The sequence below is a fragment of the Musca vetustissima genome, unplaced genomic scaffold (assembly GCF_032173495.1).
Source record: "Musca vetustissima isolate MV318-11 ecotype Yass unplaced genomic scaffold, APGP_CSIRO_Mvet_v1 utg21817, whole genome shotgun sequence".
NCBI classification, from domain to species: domain Eukaryota; kingdom Metazoa; phylum Arthropoda; class Insecta; order Diptera; family Muscidae; genus Musca; species Musca vetustissima.
Genome location: NW_026880717.1, coordinates 114,434 through 133,638, shown reverse-complemented (window position 1 = coordinate 133,638; position 19,205 = coordinate 114,434). Strand labels below are relative to the sequence as shown.

The following is a 19,205-nucleotide window of genomic DNA, read 5'->3' as shown; positions in this document are numbered from 1 at the left end:
CAAAATGGCGCTGTGTTAAGCTTTCGCTTGACTTGCCACGTGTTTTATCTATTGAACTAAACGAAAATATAAGAAAATCTCGTTATATATGATATATGGTCCTATACCTTCTATTTTAATAGAAAGTGGACTAACTGGAGGAGGACCTGCCTCCAGTATTTAAAGAGAGAGAAAAAAGCTAGGCTACCATGGCGTAACAAGTCCTCCTACCAAAAATGATCAATATTGATCCAGTTTTTGGGGTAGTCCCCTATAGAGCCACCTCTGATATTTCGATATTTTTTCAACCAAATCGGCTGTAATTTTATATTTTAAGAATCTCATTGGGTAGCAGTTCGTAGGAAGTTTGATTTTGAAAATGGAATACATCGGTTCACATGGTACACTTTTAACTATATAAGGTGGGCTATCCAGTTCGTCTTCGGACGGCTCACAAGAAAGACGCATTTAAAGAGTTAATCACGCCTACCGGCTTAAAAAATTACAAAATAGCTTTCGCTTGACTTGTCACGTGTTTTATCTATCGAACTAAACGAAAAATATAAGAAAATCTCGTTACATGTATGATGTATGGTCATATACCTTCTATTTTAATAGAAAGTGAACTAACTGGAGGCGGACCTGGCTGCCAGTATTTAAAGAAAAAGAAAAGTAGGTGGGCTATCGTGGCGTAACAAGTCCTCCTACCAAAAATGATCAATATTGACCCACTTTTTAGGGTAGTCCCCTATAGAGCCTCCTCTCATATTTCAATATTTTTCAACCAAATCGGCTGTATATATTTTAAGAATCTCATTGGGTAGCAAATCACCCTAGAAGAAATTTTCAATATAGGCCCAAGTTTCTGTACAACCCCCATATAATGGGACATCGCTATTATCGTAATTTTGAGAATTTCAAACACGTTTTACCAACCGAGTTGACTGTAATTTAATATTTTAGGTTATAATTGGGTGGTGAATCTCCCTACTGGAAATGATCACTATTGGAATAAGTTTCAGGAAGTTTCCATATAACTGTACGCCAAAATATAGCAGAACATATTCATTATAGGTCTGTGTTTTGACATAGCTTCCATATATGTTGGAAGTGGCTGTAATATGGAATTTGGGGTTCTTGGAGGTATTAAAAAGTGGTATGTATGCTTTAATTTTTTCTGGCTTAAGGAAATATAAAATCTTTTTCCAATTTGTTTATCTACATTTTTAGATTTTTCTTGGGGTTTTATAGCCCCCATATACTAACTGTAAATCCTGGATTTCGGTGTATTGAATATTCAACCGCATTTTTAAATCGAAATGACTGTAATTTTGAATTCTGGGCCTTTTGGAGGGTGTAGAACGTTATTTCAAAAGATTCCTATGCATTACATAGCCCCCATATAAAGGTCCTGTCATATTTTCGATATTTCTATGTCCCATGGGGCACTTTGCATTGAAGTTGAAGGTTCCCACCCCATTTTAGGCATTTTTAAAGTCCAAGGGCAGTGTCTAGGAGAAGTGATTGTTGATATTTCTTTTTGTGGAGGGTATAAAAAGTTCAGTCCGGTTGAAGTGTTAAGGTGAAGGAGCGATTGGAACGTATTTCTCATGAGTGGGCTTTTGAAGATTATTTCTTCAGGTTGCGGATTATAGTAAAAAAAGTTTTTCTAAGTTCCAGGTCGAGGTCTATTTCAGCGAGGATTTTTAAATAATAATAACATAGAGAATAATTATAGAATATTAAACCGCATTTTTAAATCGAAGTGACTGTAATTTTGAATTCTGGGCCTTTTGGAGTTTGTAGAACGTCATTTCAATAGGTTCCTGTGCATGGCATAGCCTCCATATAAAGATCCTTGTTATATTTCCGATATTTCTATGTCCCATGGCTCACTTTTTCATTGAAGTTGAAGGTTCCCCTTCTGAGGGTACCGCCCCATTTTAGACATTTTTAAAGTCCAAGGGCATTGTCCAATAGAAGTGATTGTTGATATTTATTTTTGTGGAGGGTATAAACAGTTCGGTCCGGTTGAAGTTAAAGCCGTGTTAAAGTCAAGGAACGATTGGAAAGTATTTCTCATGAGTAGTTTTTTTTAAGATTATTTCTTCAAGTTGCTGATTATAGTAAAAAAAGTTTTCTAAAATCCAGGTCGGAGTCTATTTCAGCGAGGATTTTTAAATAATAATTTTTGAAGGTCTACCCGGCGTGGACTTGGAGAATAATTGAAGGTTCAACAAGTGTTGGATTTGTAAAGAATATTTTTTTGCTTGTCTATCCAAGCGTAGGGGCGTCAAGAATAGTTTTCAAGTTCTATCCAAACTCGGACTTTTAAAGACAATTTTTTCAAGGTCTATTCAAACGTAGATTTTTAAAAAATAATTTTTTAAGGTGTATGTTGTGGTGGATTTTTAAAGAATATTTTTTTCGGGTCCAACGAGGCTTGGATTTTTAAAGAATAATAATCAACGTCTATCTAAGCTTAGATTTTTAAAGAATATTTTTTTGAGAATGTATCCAAGCGTGGATTTTTAAATTATAAATTTTTGAAGGGATATCCCAGCGTGGATTTGTAGAATAATGTTTCGAAGGGGTATCCCAGCGTGGATTTGCAGAAAAATTTTTTAAGTTGTATCCCAGCGCAGATTTGGAGAATATTTTTTTTTCAAGGACCAACAAGACTTGGATGTTTAAAGAGGTAGACATTTAAAGAATAATTTATATTTATCGAAAATCGAAATTTTAAAAAATAATTTTTGCAAGGTCTCTCCAAGCTTGGATTTTTTAAGATAACTATTTTTAATTGTCAATTTAAATGTGGATTTATGGAAAATATTTTTTCAAGGTATATATCGACACATGTCTCCTTTTGAGAATATACATAGAATAACTTTCTGAGCCGATTTACGCAGGTCCGTCCGTCTGTACGTCCATGAATTTTTGTGAATACGCATCGGTACTCTCTAATTCGTTTTCGTATCTTCTTTCGCATCTAGTTTACGCAAATGTGGCATCACCGCACTCTGTAATACGAAAACGCATGTCAAACTCGTTCGTTAAGCGCAAATATCTTGCGTTAACAAAATAGCAAACGCAAAGGAAGGGAAACATATATGTAATCTCAATTAATTTTTTTATTTATATATAAATTGTAAATTATTTTAAGTAAAAGGCAAAAAAGTCGCAGTTGCAGACTCAGCAACGTCAGTTCCTAACTAAAGTAGATTTTATGGGGCAACACAGTGATTTGGCAAAGGGACAGTTGCAGAGTTCAAATGCGAAACAACGCGCCAACAATTTGTGGACAAAACTGTCTGATGACCTCAATTCAAATTGACCTCCTGTAAAAGATGTCGGTGGTTGGAAAAAGTAATGTATTATATTTTTTTATATAAAATGTGAAACTATGTGTGCATATTTACAGGTTGGTGTTGATAACCAGCTTGTCCAAGCAATTTCAAAGCAGCGGCCTCTTTTATTGGAGTTGGAATTGTTGTGGATCTATTTGGAAAGACGAGCGTTCAATAAATACATAAACGAATCTTTATTGAGACGAACATTTTGTATAAATCTACAAAAATTAAATATTTGAAAACGTTTGTCACATAATTCGTACTTCTATTTTAATACCCGTGGTCACTTAGGGAGAATATATTTGATCGATCTCATAAGATTCTTTTTTTTTTAATTCGTTCATCATTTTTGTTTAAAAAAACACTCGTACCACACAAAAATATGTTTTCATTTAAAATTTTTTGGTGTTTCCATTTGTCATTCTTCGTTATAGTTTACTTTGTGGCGACAGTGTTGCCCTATTTTCGATTTAGTTTGCGAATGCGTTTGCGTGAGCGTTACAGAGTACCAAATTGTACTCTTAACGCATTTAGCTTTCGCATCGCACTTGCTTTCGCAACGCAATGAAATTTGCCATAGGTGGCCCAAGGACGAACCCAAGTTTATTTTCGTCCGATTTAATGTAAATGGTGCACCAAAGTCCCTATATATATATATATTACAATTTGGTCTAGAATGATGTATGTTAAGTTTCCTGAAAATCGGTTCAGATTTAGATATAGCTCCCATATATATTTTCATCCGATTTAATGTAAATGGTGCACCAAAGTATCTATATATCTTTCGATTTGCACGAAATTTGGCACAGCGTAATCAATTAGGTTTAGAATGATTTATGTTAAGTTTCCTGAAAATCGGTTCAGATTTAGATATAGCTCCCATATATTTTCGTCCGATTTAATGTAAATGGTGCACCAAAGTCCCTATATATCTTTCGAGTTGCACGAAATTTGGCACAGCGTAATGAATTAGGTCTAGAATAATGTGTGTTAAGTTTCCTGAAAATCGGTTCAAATTTAGATATAGCTCTCATATATATTTTCGTCCGATTTAATGTAAATGGTGCACCAAAGTTCCTATATATCTTTCGATTTGCACGAAATTTAGCACAGCGTAATGAATTAGATCTAGAATGATGTGTTTTATGTTTCCTGAAAATCGGCTCAGATTTAGATATAGCTCCCATATATATTTTCATCCGAATGTAAATGGTCCACCAAAGTCCCCATATTTCTTTCGATTTGCACGAAGTTAGGCCTAGAATGATGTGTGTTAAGTTTCCTGAAAATCGGTTCAGATTTAGATATAGCTTCTATATCTGACCAAATGGAAAATTTAGTATCGGTTGCTGAATGACATGTTTATGGATACAATTTCATTTTACTGGTCTTTTAAAAATGCGACGTCTGTTATGATTCATCTGTTGAATATACCCAAAGTGGTGAAGGGTATCATATAGTCGGCCCCGTCCGACTTTACTACTTTCCTAACGGGTTTAAAAATAATTTTTTGAATGTCCAACAAGTTTTGGATTTTTAAAGATTATTTTTTTCTTAGCTTGGGGTTGTTTTTTTAGAACTATTACAAGCCAATGAACTTCGTACCTCCCAGAACCAAAAAAAAAAAGAAAAATAAAGTTTATGTTCCTTACATAATTGACGCAATTAGAAATGAAATATTATGGAAAAATTTATTGTAAACAAAAAAATAATCGCTAATTTTTTGCGAAAATAAATGCAAACATATTTACTTTCCATAAAATGAAAATAAAAAACGATTTAAACTTGAGCTGTACAATTTTGTTATCAGCTATAAAAAATATCATCTACATTTTTTTTTTATTATTTATAAAAAATGAAACTCTGCTGGGGACCATGTCAATTGGCCATCGTACGACGTAGACAGTCAAGACGGTCTTATCAACAAGCCTAGATAGAGACAGTCCCCAGAGCAAATTATAAAATTCAATATTTTAATCAATCAAGACCAGGACGGGGGAAATATTTTGTTTTTAATAATTATTTTTTATTATTATTAATTTATACTTAAAAACAGAAAACAAGTTATTTTTGTTGTATAGTTGAGGAACACAAATGGAAATAAGGCAAACAGTAGAAACGAAAACTAAAAATAAACTTTATTTCCGACTAACAATCTATTTTTTTACTGATACAAATTGCCACGATTCTGTGCTGCTCTCTGCATTGGTGGTGTATAATCGGGTGCTGGGAATGCACCCACCACAATTTGTGCTTCACCCTGCTCAGGGATAGTGGATTCCGGCCTCGAACGTGGTGGATACTGTTGGAAGTTGTCCAAGTTGCGGAAACGTCTTTCTTGGAATGAAACATCCTTGGAAAGGCGTGCAGCACGGCTAATTAAATCCTGATTGATGTTGAAATTATTTTCCGATGGTGAGGCATTATCGGGTACAAAGGCTTCATTGGCAAAGACAGTGGCCATTACTTCGGTCCTATTTGGGGGAGGGAAGAAAGAAGAAGTGATTTTAATACATAAAAATATGTTATGGATTTTGTTTCGATTTACTTTTGTTCTTCTTGATAGGCATTAATGGGTGGACGGGTAGCTAGAATATCATCCGAATCCTTGCGAGGCATGAAGAGATTGTCCTGAAAATAAAACAGAAAATAAATATGTCATGTCTTATCTAAGCGTATAGTAATAGTTTTTTTTTTAAGTCTGTCGAAGCGTATATTTTTAAGAATATTTTTTTTTAAGATCTACCCAAGCGTCAACTTTTGGCCTAGACATGTCAAAGCGTGAATTTTTTCAAGAATAACTTTTGTAATTTCTACCTAAACCTGGACTTTTAAAAAAGACTTTCTACACCTTTTTAAAGAAGACTTTTTCTACACCTTTCTAAGCGTGGATTTTTAAAGAATACCACCAGTATGTTGCGTATGAGTGTCGTCAACACTTATACGCCCCATAAAACCTTAATTAAGTTCCCATTACTGAAAAGTTTTTTTAGGAATATTTTTTACAAGATAATATTTTTTAGGGGTCCAATGAGAGTGTGTATTTATTAGTAACATTTTTAACAGCATATAAATATACTGAAATAACAAAATAGTTCCAACACAACGTAGATTTTTGTAAAGAATAATTTTTTCTCGATCCAAGGAATCTCCGGATTTCTACAAGATTTTAAGGTCCACGCAAACAATTTTTCAAGGTCTACCAAGGCTTGGATTTTTAATGAAGGGGGGTTTCAACGACTTTTTAGGCGTGGATTTTCAAAAAAAAAATGTTTCAAGGTCTATCTAGGCTTGGATTTTAAAATAAAAAATGTTTCATGGTCTATCTATGCTTCGAATTTTAATAAAGAATTTTTTGAAGGTCTCTCCAGGCGTGGATTTTTAAATAAAGAATTTTTTCAAGGTCTATCTAGGCTTCGAATTTCAATAAAGAATTTTTTGAAGGTCTATCCAGGCGTGGATTTTTAAATAAAGAATTTTTTCAAGGTCTATCTAGGCTTCGAATTTTAATAAAGAATTTTTTGAAGGTCTATCCAGGCGTGGATTTTTAAATAAAAAATGTTTCAAGGTCTATCTAGGCTTTGAATTTTAATAAAGAATTTTTTAAAGGTCTATACAGGCGTGGATTTTATTGTTTTCAAGTTTTATCTAGACCCGGTTTTTTTAATAATAAATTTTTCCAAAGTCTATCAAGGCCTATTTAATCGTCAAACTTTAAAGAATCCCACCAGTTGCAATGTTGCGTATGAGTAACGACAACAGTTATACGCCCCATATAACCTTTGTCAAAAGTTCGATTTACTGCAACTGATCATGGATTTTTTTTTAAAGAAAAAAAATTTTGAGGGCTCTCCAAGCTTGGATTTTTAAGGAATAATCAGTTGGGGGCTTTCCAACGGTGGATTTTTAAAGAATAATCTTTTGAAGGCTTTCCAAGCGTGGATTTTTAACGAATAATATTTTGAGGGCTTTCCAAGCATGGATTTTTAAAGAATAATCTTTTGAGGGCTTTCCAAGCTTTGTTTTTTAAAGAATAATCTGTTGGGGCTTTCCAACGGTCGATTTTTAAAGAATAATCTTTTGAGGGCTTTCCAAGCGTGAATTTTTAAAGAATAATCTTTTGAGGGCTTTCCAAGCGTGGATTTTTAAAGAAGAATGTTTTGAGGACTTTCCAAGCTTGTATTTTTTAAAAAAAATAATCATTTGAGGGCTTTCCAAGCGTGGATTTTTAAAGAATAATCTTTTGAGGGCTTTTCAAGCGTGGATTTTTAAAAAATAGTTTTTTTTAATGCCAAAAAGAAGCGTCGAAGCCGTGAATTTTTATAGAATAATATTTTAAAATGCTGCGTGAATATTTAAATAATATTATTTTAAAGTCTATTTTAGTGTGGATTTTTAATGAAAAAAATTTCAAAGTCAATCTATGCCTGGAATTTTTAAGAATACAATCAGGTGTAATGATGCGTATGAGTAACGACAATAGTTATACGCCCCATAAAACCTTTATTAAAATGTTTGAGTTACTGAAACGCTTTTAATTATTTTTAAAATAATTTTTTCATGAACCAACAAGAAATGGATTTTAAGTGGACAAACTTTTTGGAATCGAAAGAAACCGTGGTTTTTAAATGAACAGTTTTTCAAGGTACTAAGAAAGCGTAGATTTGTAAAATAGATTTTTAAGGTTCAAAAAAAAATTTCAAATAATATTTTCCCAAGGCCTATCTAAGCGTGGATTTTTAAAGAATAAAAAAGATTTTAGAATTTTGTAGAATTATAGGCTTATCTAAGCTAAGATTCTTAGACAATTTTTAAATGACAATGTCTTAACAATGCTGCTTATAAATATAGTTGCGTATGTGTAACGTCAATAGTTATACGCCGCATAAACCCGTAATAAAAATCTATAATATTTCTGAAATGATTTAATAAAAGCTAGTCTAGTATTTTTTTTTTTAATTTTTGAGACATATCGAATCTATGTGTCTGACCCCCTTTTAATCGCTTCCATTCACATTCAAAATTCTTCCGTTTACAAAAAGTGCGGTGAAGGCTTATCAATTTGGCAGACTGTGTAGCATTCCATATGTTGGAGTATATGTGTGTGTGTTACGTACACCTATACAAATAAAGTGTGTAGTATATTTTATTGTATATAAATAATAATAAATATTTTTATCGACATTAAATATTGGGGGGAACTGATAGTCACTTGTTAATCAGCAGGTCTGATATGCCGCAAAAAAAAAAAAAAATGAACACGGTACGAAGAGTTAACATTTCAAAGGTATTTAAAAATAAATATTAAAATTGCAAAATTAATCATAGCTGTCTTTGTTGTTTTTTTATATAAAAATAAAAAAATAATACAAATAAAATATTTCAGCGGAAATGTGAGATTTGTTGAATTGAGTCCACGATATTTTTTTGCGTTTTTTTCTATACAATGACTAAGTTTGATTTTTACGAAGTTAGTCGGTATTAGTACCCTTCTCTTTCTCTCTCTCTCTTTCTATTGTTTTATGGGGGTATTTTTTTTTGTTTTAGAATAGCCCATGATGTCATAAGTCCAGAATGTTTGTCAACTATAAATTGTTTTATTTAATCGCGCACATAGACCACCCACACCCCTACCCCCTTGTCCTACTTACCGCACCATCGTTATCATTAATAATCCAAATGCTTCGCATCAGCAAATAAACAGCAAGACCCACGTTCACAATCCAAAAAACGAAACCTTTGAAGGAGAGCAACATCATCGACATCGATGCAACCATGGCAGCTAGAACTTGTGCAGCTTGTGGTTGTAGTTCTCCGGCATAAGCGGAACTTAAATTATATTCTTCAGCTTCCTTTTGGAAACGTCCATAATCAATGCCAAAAATGATGCCCAAAGCCAAATCCATACCAGAAACGATCATGGTGATGATGACCCAGGTCATGAGAACACCAGCTGTATTTTTGCGATTGTCCTTGGTGACATCTGGAATGAAGGGGAGAAAAATCGGGAGATATAAAAAAATAATAATAATAATTAAAAAAATCAAGTCCAATGGATAGAACGGATTTTAATCATTATTTTTGTATTAATTCCAATTATATTTAGAAGGTCAAATAGGTTGCGTATATGTAACGTCAACAGTTATACGCTCCACAAAACCTTAAATAAAAAATCGTTTTACTTAAAGTGATTTTGAAATTGGTTTGAATACGTTTTTCAAAGACATTTTAAGCGTGGATTTTTAACGACAAAATTTTTCAAGTGCCAATTAAAACGCCGATCTTTAAACCTCAATGTTTATATAAATGTGAATTTTTATTTTATAAGTGTGTTTTTAAAAGAATATTATTTCAAGGCCCTAAAAAAGTGTGGATGTTCGACCTGTCGAAGCGTGAATTTTAGACAAGACCTATCTAAGCGTGGATTTTTAAAGAAGAACTTTTGTAATGTCTGTCCAAGTATGGATTTTTAAGAGAAGACTTTTTCAAGACCTTTCTAAGAGTGGATTTTTCAGAGAATACTTTTTCAAGACCTTTCTAAGCGTGGATTTTTCAAAGAAGACTTTTTCAAGACCTTTCTAAGCGTGGAATTTTCAAAGAAGACTTTTTCAAGACCTTTCTAAGCGTGGATTTTTCAAAAAAGACCTTTTTAAGCATGAATTTTTCAAAGAAGACTTTTTCAAGACCTTTCTAAGCGTGGGTTTTTCAAAGAAGACTTTCTCAAGACCTTCCTAAGCGTGGATCTTTCAAAGAAGTTTTTTTCCAGACCTTTCTAAGCTTGGATTTTTCAAAGAAGACTTTTTCAAGACCTTTCTAAGCGTGGATTTTTCAAAGAAGACTTTTTCCAGACCTTTCTAAGCGTGGATTTTTCAAAGAAGACTTCTTCAAGACCTTTCTAAGCGTGGATTTTTCAAAGAAGACTTCTTCAAGACCTTTCTAATCGTGGATTTTTCAAAGAAGACTTTTTCAAGACCTTTCTAAGAACTTTTGTAATGTGTATCCAAGTATGGATTTTTAAAAGAAGACTTTTTCAAGACCTTTCTAAGAACTTTTGTAATGTGTATCCAAGTATGGATTTTTAAAAGAAGACTTTTTCAAGACCTTTCTAAGAGTGGATTTTTCAGAGAATACTTTTTCAAGACCTTTCTAAGCGTGGATTTTTCAAAGAAGACTTTTTCAAGACCTTTCTAAGCGTGGAATTTTCAAAGAAGACTTTTTCAAGACCTTTCTAAGCGTGGATTTTTCAAAAAAGACCTTTTTAAGCGTGAATTTTTCAAAGAAGACTTTTTCAAGACCTTTCTAGGCGTGGATTTTTCAAAGAAGACTTTTTCAAGACCTTTCTAAGCGTGGGTTTTTCAAAGAAGACTTTCTCAAGACCTTCCTAAGCGTGGATCTTTCAAAGAAGTTTTTTTCCAGACCTTTCTAAGCTTGGATTTTTCAAAGAAGACTTTTTCAAGACCTTTCTAAGAACTTTTGTAATGTGTATCCAAGTATGGATTTTTAAAAGAAGACTTTTTCAAGACCTTTCTAAGAGTGGATTTTTCAGAGAATACTTTTTCAAGACCTTTCTAAGCGTGGATTTTTCAAAGAAGACTTTTTCAAGACCTTTCTAAGCGTGGAATTTTCAAAGAAGACTTTTTCAAGACCTTTCTAAGCGTGGATTTTTCAAAAAAGACCTTTTTAAGCGTGAATTTTTCAAAGAAGACTTTTTCAAGACCTTTCTAGGCGTGGATTTTTCAAAGAAGACTTTTTCAAGACCTTTCTAAGCGTGGATTTTTCAAAGAAGACTTCTTCAAGACCTTTCTAAGCGTGGATTTTTAAAGAATGCCATCAGGAGGCATGTTGCGCATGAGTGTCGTTAACACTTATACGCCCCATAAACCCTTTATTAAAAAGTTCCCATTACTGAAAACTTTTTAGGAGTATTTTCATGTGTGAATTGTTAAAGATATTGTTTTACAAGATAATATTTTCAAAGGATGTGTATATTTATTAGCAATACTTTTTTTTACATCTTTGGAAAGAATATATTTTCAGTGACCAACAAAGCCTAGATTTTCTAAAAGGCCATTCATAAACAGGAAATTTTGGAACCATTTAGGTCAAAAGTCCTCAAATGGGTCGTTTTCTATAGTTTTGATAACATACAAAGGCAAAAGCTTATTCTATATACAGTAGACCCTCTAGACAGCCTTCATAGATATATAAGGTCCTTATGTATGTAGGTATTTCATAGTAAAGTGACCTTCTAGAGGTCACTATTATATCTTCTAAATTATTTTCTACTTACACAATAATATCAATGTCGAGGCGATTAACCAACACACGGCCACGCCCAAATAAACACTATCCCATATTAGAATATCAGTTGGATTCAAAATAGTTTTCGTTTGGATGAATTCATTCTGATAGGCTGGAAATGCATCGGGACTACAGCTATCCGATTTGAAATAGAGTGCCATAAATATTGTCGGTATAACGGAGGCATAATTGAAGGTGCCATTGATATTGATGACACAATTATACGAGACAATGCCGACAATTGTCAAAGCAATAAAGAGCAGGGATTGAAACTGTAAAGAGAGAAAAAAGGAGGGAAAATAAAATAAAAAAATCAGTTCGAAATGTAAGAAATTAAATTAAGAAATAAATAAATATAAAAATATAAAATTAAATCAGATTTTCCTTCGTCGATTTTTAAAGGTAATCAAAGCGTGAAATCTCATTTTATTTGGTGGAATGTGGCTGCGTATGAGTAATATCAACAGCTCCATAGATATTTATTTGCACGTGAAATAAATTTTTTAGAGGTCCAAAGAGGTGGTTAATTTTTAAAGAATAACTTTCCAAGGCCTTTCGATGGATAGGCCTTATGAGTCCTGCTATTTTCGATAATCCAAACAGGCGAATATTTTTAAAGAAAATTGTTTATACACTCAGTCTTATGACTAATGAGGGTATATACATTTTGATACGTTGAAAATATGACTCATCGTAATATTGGTTTTAGATCCCATGTTTCTTTGGACCAAATACGTTTCCGAAAATTTGGAGTCTGTCTGGCTGGTGCTCGAAGGCAGCAACTGATTTCATTCAAAATTTGCACTTCTTAATATTTCTTTCAAAATTGGTTTATGTTCGAAGATGGGGAATATCGGGGTCTGTCTGTCTGGCTGGTGCGCACGATAACTCTCGCTCAGCAACTGATTTCATTTAAAATTTGCACATCATAATATTTCTTTAAAACTTGGTTTAAGTTCGAAGATGGGGAATATCGGTTAACACCTTCTGGTACCTCTCCCACAAAATGATCAAACTTGTGCTAAAAATTAATTTTATAATAACATGCAAACGGACTATTCGATTTTAACGAAGCTTTGTACAATCTATTATCTTTACCAAGCCTAGAAGTTTGAAGATGAGAACCATTGGTCCACTCCGTCTGGTACCACCCCCACAGAGGGTGAACATTTTCAGTATTTATAATACCAATACCAAGCTAATGGGATGGCCGATTTGAACCAAACTTTGCACAACCTATTAAGTTTACCAAGCCTAGATCAAGTTTGAAGATGGGACTCATTGGTCCACTCTTTCTGGCACCTCCCCCACAAAATGTTCAAAATTTTGCTAAAAATTCATTTTATAATAACATGCAAGGGGACTATTCGATTTTAACGAAGTTTTGTACAATATATTATCTTTACCAAACCTAGATCAAGTAGGAAGATGGAACCCATTGGTGCACTCTTTCTGGTACCTCCCCCACAAAATATTCAAAATTATGCTAAAAATTAATTTTATAATATCATGCAAACGGACTATTCGATTTAACAAAGCTTTGTACAATCTATTATCGTTACCAAGCCTAGATCAAGTAGGAAGATGGGACCCATTGGTCCACTTCTTCTGGTACCTCCCCCACAAATGGTCAAAAATGTCAATATTTGTAAATCCAATATCAGGCGAATGGAATATCCGATGTGAAACAAACTTTGCACAACCCATTATCTTTGCGAAGACTAGATTAAGTCCGAAGATGGCTCCCATTGGTCCACTTCTTCAGGTACCTCCCCCACAAATGGTCAAAAATGTCAATATTTGTAAATCCAATATCAGGCAAATGGAATGTCCGATGTGAACCAAACTTTGAATAACCCATTATCTTTACGAAGTCTAAATTAAGTCCAAAGATGGGACCCATTGGTCCACTCCTTCTGGTACCTTCCCCACAAATGTTCAAAAATGTCAATATTTGTAAATCCAATATCAGGCGAATGGAATGTCCGAGGTGAACCAACAACTATTATCTTTGCGAATACTAGATTAAGTCCAAAGATGGGACCCATTGGTCCACTCCTTCTGGTACCTCCCCCACGACTGGTAAAAATTTTTAATATTTATAAATGCAACATCAGGCGAATGAAATGTAATATTTCAACCAAAGCTTGCATAACCTATTATCTTTACCAACCCTATATCAAGTCCGAAGATGGGACCCAGTAGTCTATATATAATGTTAATAATGTGTAGTTCCGAAGACCTTCGCAACATCGACGGACACTTTTTTACTTGTTTTTGCTCCAAAATATTAAACGATATTTTATTTCTCGACAAAAGAAGGCATGGATTTTTAAAGAATAATTTTTTCTTGGTCCAAAGAATTTTAAGGAGTATTTTTTTTCTCGACAAATGCATTTTTTCCTTGATCAAAGAATTGAAGAATAATATTTATTTCCAACTACAAAGAAGGCAAGGTTTTAAAAACTAATTTTTTATAACTCAAAAAAGGCGTGGACTTAAAACAAACCCATTTTTTTCCACCTCCTAAGAAGGAGTTGAATAATATTTTTCCAGTTCCTGCAAGGTTTGAAAAAATATTTTTTATAGCTCCAAAGAAGGCGGGGATTAAAAAATAAAAAAAAAATTCCACATCCAAGGAGGACAAGGTTTTGGAAAATATTTTTGTAGCTCCAAAAAGAAGTTGATTTAAAAAAAAATTTTTCTACCTATATGACTTATGAGGGTTATTGGCAACCTATATATGTGATGTGGTCTCTGTTACATATAATTCCATGTGAAAATAAAATACAGTTATTTTATTTTCAAAAAAAATTTTAAATTTTAATTTTTTGACTTCAAAAAAAGTGTAGATTTTTTTAAGAATCATTTTTTAAAGTCTTCCTAAGTCTCAGATTTCTAGAGAATAATGTTTTCATGGTCTACCCGAACGTCGATTTGAAATCATATGTCTTCGAGACAATGTAAAACTGCATTCTTCATGAATAACACCTGACGCAATGTTGCGTATGAGTAACGTCAATACTTATACGCGCTATAAAACCTTCTTAAAAATAGTACCTTTAAATTCAAAAGTCTCCAGAAGCCAGGTGAACTTTTTGGGAATTGTTTACCACGAATCAGGTATTTTTTTGTAAAAATATTGTAATTTCAATTTAGGTCTATAAAAAATGACTAATTCGCCTTTTGTGGACATTATATCAGGGACAATGATGATGAGCCATTCGACAGACAATTTATTCATATTAATCATGAAAAACCCCACTGACGTTATAGATATATATATATATATATATTCTTTGTTGTTGAGTAAATTTTTCACTCTATCATAAATCGATACAGATAAGATTACACAAAAGCGAAGAACAGAAAAAAACATTTGCAAAGAGAGAACGCACTTCATTTTTGATTTCAACACCTGTAATACTAGATTAATATCCATCAAAAATTATTCTGATTGCTAAAGATTATATTTCGAAATAATTCCAAAATAAACTGTGGTTTTTCAAATATATATACCCTATTATTTATTTTTGGGAAAGGGAATAATTGCAATAAAAGTTCTTTATTAAAAATGAATAAGGTTCTTTACCCGAACACCCACAGGACACGTGGGTCTATGACAAAGTTTTTTTATTTGTTTTTTTTTATCAATTGTGCCTGTGCAAATTGGGGGGGTAAGAGGTACCATTGAGTGGTAAGAGAGCCATCTGAGGTTCTGAAAATACTCACATCATCCAAAATTCAAAAAAAAAAAATCCAAATTAATTCATCAATGACAGTTTCATGATAAACATTTACAACTGAACGGATTTTTTCAATGTAGATGTTTTGGAAAATATATATGTACTTATACATATATCTCAGGGTTACCCATGTTTTTTTCCGGACGTATCATTCTTTACTTCTGTGTGACAGGGTATTATGTCTTTGTGCATATATTTGTAACAGGTAAAAGGAAACGAGATAGACACATGGTTCATTTTGAGAATATGCATAGAATCATTTTCTAAGTCGATTTATGCATGTCCGCCTGTCTGTCCGTCTGTCTGTCCATGTTAAATTGTAAACAAAGTACAGGTCGCATTTAATATCCCATTTGTATGAAATTTGGCACAGCTCATTTATTTGGCCCAAGGACGAACCCTATTGAAATTCGGAAAAATCGGTTTAGATATAGCTCCCATATATATTTTCGTTCGATTTAAGGTAAATGATGCACCAAAATCCCTATATATGCTTCGATTTGCACGAAATTTGGCACAACGTACTAAATTAAGCCTAGAATGATGTGTGCAAAGTTTCGTGAAAATCGGATCAGATTTAGATATATCTCCCATATATATTTTCGTCCGATTTAAGGTAAATGATGCATCAAAGTCCCTATATATCCTTGGATTTGCACGAAATTATTCCAAGAATGAAGTGTGGTAAGTATCGTGAAAATCGGTTCAGAGTTAGATATAGCTCCTATATATATTTTCGTCCGATTTAAGGTAAATGGTGCATCAAAGTCCCTATATATCCTTCGATTTGCACGAAATTTGGCACAGTGTACTGAATTATGCCAAGAATGATGTGTGGTAAGTTTCGTGAAAATTGGGTCAGATTTAGATATAGCTCCCATATATATTTTCGTCCGATTTAAGGTAAATGATGCATCAAAGTCCCTATATATCCTTGGATTTGCACGAAATTTGGCACAGTGTACTGAATTATGCCAAGAATGATGTGTGCAAAGTTTCGTAAAAATCGGTTCAGATTTCGATATAGCTCCCATATATATTTTCGTCCGATTTAAAGTAAATGGTGCCCCAAAGTCCCTATATATACTTCGATTTGCACGAAATTTGGAACAGCGTGCAGAATTAAACCTAGAATGATGTGTGCTAAGTTTTGTGAAAATCGGTTGAGATTTAGATATAGCTCCCATATATATTTTCGTCCGATTTAAGGTAAATGGTGCACCAAAGTTCCTATATTTCTTTCGATTTGCACGAAATTTGGCACAGCGTGCAGAATTAAACCTAGAATGATGTGTGCTAAGTTTTGTGAAAATCGGTTCAGATTTAGATATAGCTCCCATAAATATATTTTCGTCCGATTTAAGGTAAATGGTGCAACAAAGTTCCTATATATCTTTCGATTTGCACGAAATTTGGCACAGCGTGCAGAATTAAACCTAGAATGATGTGTGCTAAGTTTTGTGAAAATCGGTTCAGATTTAGATACAGCTCCCATATATATATTTTCGTCCGATTTAAAGTAAATGTGCCCCAAAGTCCCTATATATGCTTCGATTTGCACGAAATTTGGCATAGCGTAATGAATTGAGTCTAGAATGATGTGTGGTATGTTTCGGGAAAGTCGGTTCAGATTTAGATATAGCTCCCATATATATATTTTCGTCCGATTTAAAGTAAATGGTGCCCAAAACACCCTATATATGCTTCGATTTGCACGAAATTTGGCATAGCGTAATGAATTGAGGCTAGAATGATGTGTGGTATGTTTCGGGAATGTCGGTTCAGATTTCGATATAGCTCCAACATATGCATATAGCCATATGCTATAGCTTCCATATGTATTTCGCCTGATTGAAATTAAATTTTTAATAGTGCGGCGTACCGAATAGCGTGTATAAATTTTGCTATAAATCGTTGTTGGTACAGAAGGTTGCAGAAGACATGAGCATGTTCCTTTGAGGTAACAGTGACATGCAATTGTAATGATACATATGTACAACATACGCAAAGTGGTGAAGGCTATCATATAGTCGGCCCAGTCCGACTTTACTACTTTCCTTACAGGGTTTTTATGTAGAAAAAGGAGAGAGAACCCCTTCATTCATGGACATTCAAAATTCATTTTTTCAGTGGAAGGACAAAGCAAGAGTGGATTTTTGGAACAGAAAAAAAATTATTCTTAAAAAATCCACGCCTGTTTTGGAATAAAAAAAAATTTTTCTTTAAAAATCCAAGCCTGTTTTGAAACCAGAAAAAATTTTTCTTTAAAAATCCGCGCCACTTTTTGGAGCAAGAAAAAAATTATTCTTTAAAAATCCATGCCTTTTTTTGGACCAGGAAAAATGGAAATTTTTTTCTTTTTTAATTCAATCCTTCATTTGACCCGGAAAATTATTCTTTTAAAAATCTATTTATAGAAGAGCTGAAGTTCTTCTTCATAGAAAAGCTGGAGGTCTGCTGCATAGAAAAAGTGGAAGTATTCTTCATATAAAAGTTGGATGTCGGTTTTGAAATGAATTGTTTTGGTTTTGTGTTCAAAGTGATTTCCTATTATTATTTTTTTTTTCTTCTTCTTCTTCATTGCCCTTCTCTTTCGGGATATAAATATTTATGCGCAATTTGATTTCAAACCTCTCGCAATTGAATTTTTGATTTATGTGTTCAATCCTCTCTTTTATAAAGCTTATAAGCTCAGAATATCTCTCTTCTGGGATTTTTTTTGTTCTAACTTACCAAACCAATAAATCCAGCCCAATAGGTGACTGCTTTCAAGCAATTGAAGTTTTTAATTAACCCCGAGGGGTTGCTGTATCCAAATCCACCGTTCATGTTTGAAACCGAATTAAAATAACTCTCTGCTCTCACTTTCTCTCTCGCCTTCGGGGTAGATTGAGTTTGAATCAAAACCCCTGCTTTTTTGGCACCCGCTTTTTATTTTTTTTACCGCAAAAACTTCGCGTACACTTCTCTTTGTTGGCGATGAACAAACAAGTCGGAACTATTTGTTACGCTTAACTAGAACCGTATAATTCGTCAAACCGATTTTCAATGGAAATTTTGTTTTTGTAGAAATTTATTTTTTTTTTTGCTTTTTATCAGAAATTTAACGTTTCGCCGTTGACCTACAATGGGGAGGGATAGAGAATAAAAGTAAGGGGTAGGCTATTAATTACACTTGGCGAAGGTAGATTTCATTTATTATTATTTCGTTCGCTTATTTCCAAATAATCAACCAACCAATTATGAAAATAAGCCACCAACAACTATTTCAGAATTGGAACGATGTTTTGCCCCAAAACAAAAAATGACGTTCGTCGCACTCGCTGCTCTTTCGTATTCGTACTGAGGAGAATTTTCGTTTTTGGGTTTTTTCTAACCACCACCACCACCCGACGATTGATTGCGATATCATCGGACATGGCCAACAGAAAGGTGTTTAGCGGTTGATTTCTTGTCCTAATCAATTTAACCAGAAAATGTTCAAAAATCATGGCAAGGGGGTGATGGAAGGAAGTTGGGGGTGTTCCAAACTCACTGGGAGTGGTTCTTTTTTTGCGGAGGCTATTATTTTGGATATTTATATCAAATAAAAATATTTCAGTTTTTCACGCTCTCTTCGCTCTTTTTTATTTTTCTGTAATCAGGTTAAAAAAATAAATGTAAAAGACACACCAGGGCGAGTATCGTTATCGCCGATATGCGGGATCTTATCAATGCATTGTTGTTGTTTATTTTTTTCGAATTTTCAGATAGTCAATAAGCGGAGGTGTCATAAACTATGTACTAGAGTGCGTACGTCAACGAGGGGGTGTATGTTAGGTGATGA

At 33.5% G+C, this 19,205-nt stretch overlaps 1 protein-coding gene across 1 annotated transcript; it reads right to left on the bottom strand.

Annotated features, from left to right (window-relative positions):
• Positions 1-5,496: 5,496 nt before the first annotated feature.
• Positions 5,497-18,208, bottom strand: LOC133326493 (uncharacterized). Its single transcript, XM_061535116.1, has 5 exons — positions 18,113-18,208; positions 11,623-11,905; positions 8,984-9,315; positions 5,881-5,963; positions 5,497-5,806 (listed from the first exon to the last, which is right to left on the bottom strand). Exons 1-5 carry the CDS (start codon positions 18,206-18,208, stop codon positions 5,497-5,499), a joined length of 1,104 nt encoding a protein of 367 aa, XP_061391100.1.
• Positions 18,209-19,205: the final 997 nt, after the last annotated feature.

What these genes read in the sequence shown, in the direction of transcription:
- LOC133326493 (XM_061535116.1), bottom strand. Translation starts at nt 18,208, where the DNA reads ATGAACGGTGGATTTGGATACAGCAACCCCTCGGGGTTAATTAAAAAC. An exon ending in CTCGACATTGATATTATTGT is followed by an intron (nt 9,316 to 11,622) that starts GTAAGTAGAAAA and finishes CCTTCATTCCAG; the next exon opens with ATGTCACCAAGGACAATCGC. An exon ending in TTAATGATAACGATGGTGCG is followed by an intron (nt 5,964 to 8,983) that starts GTAAGTAGGACA and finishes TTTTATTTTCAG; the next exon opens with GACAATCTCTTCATGCCTCG.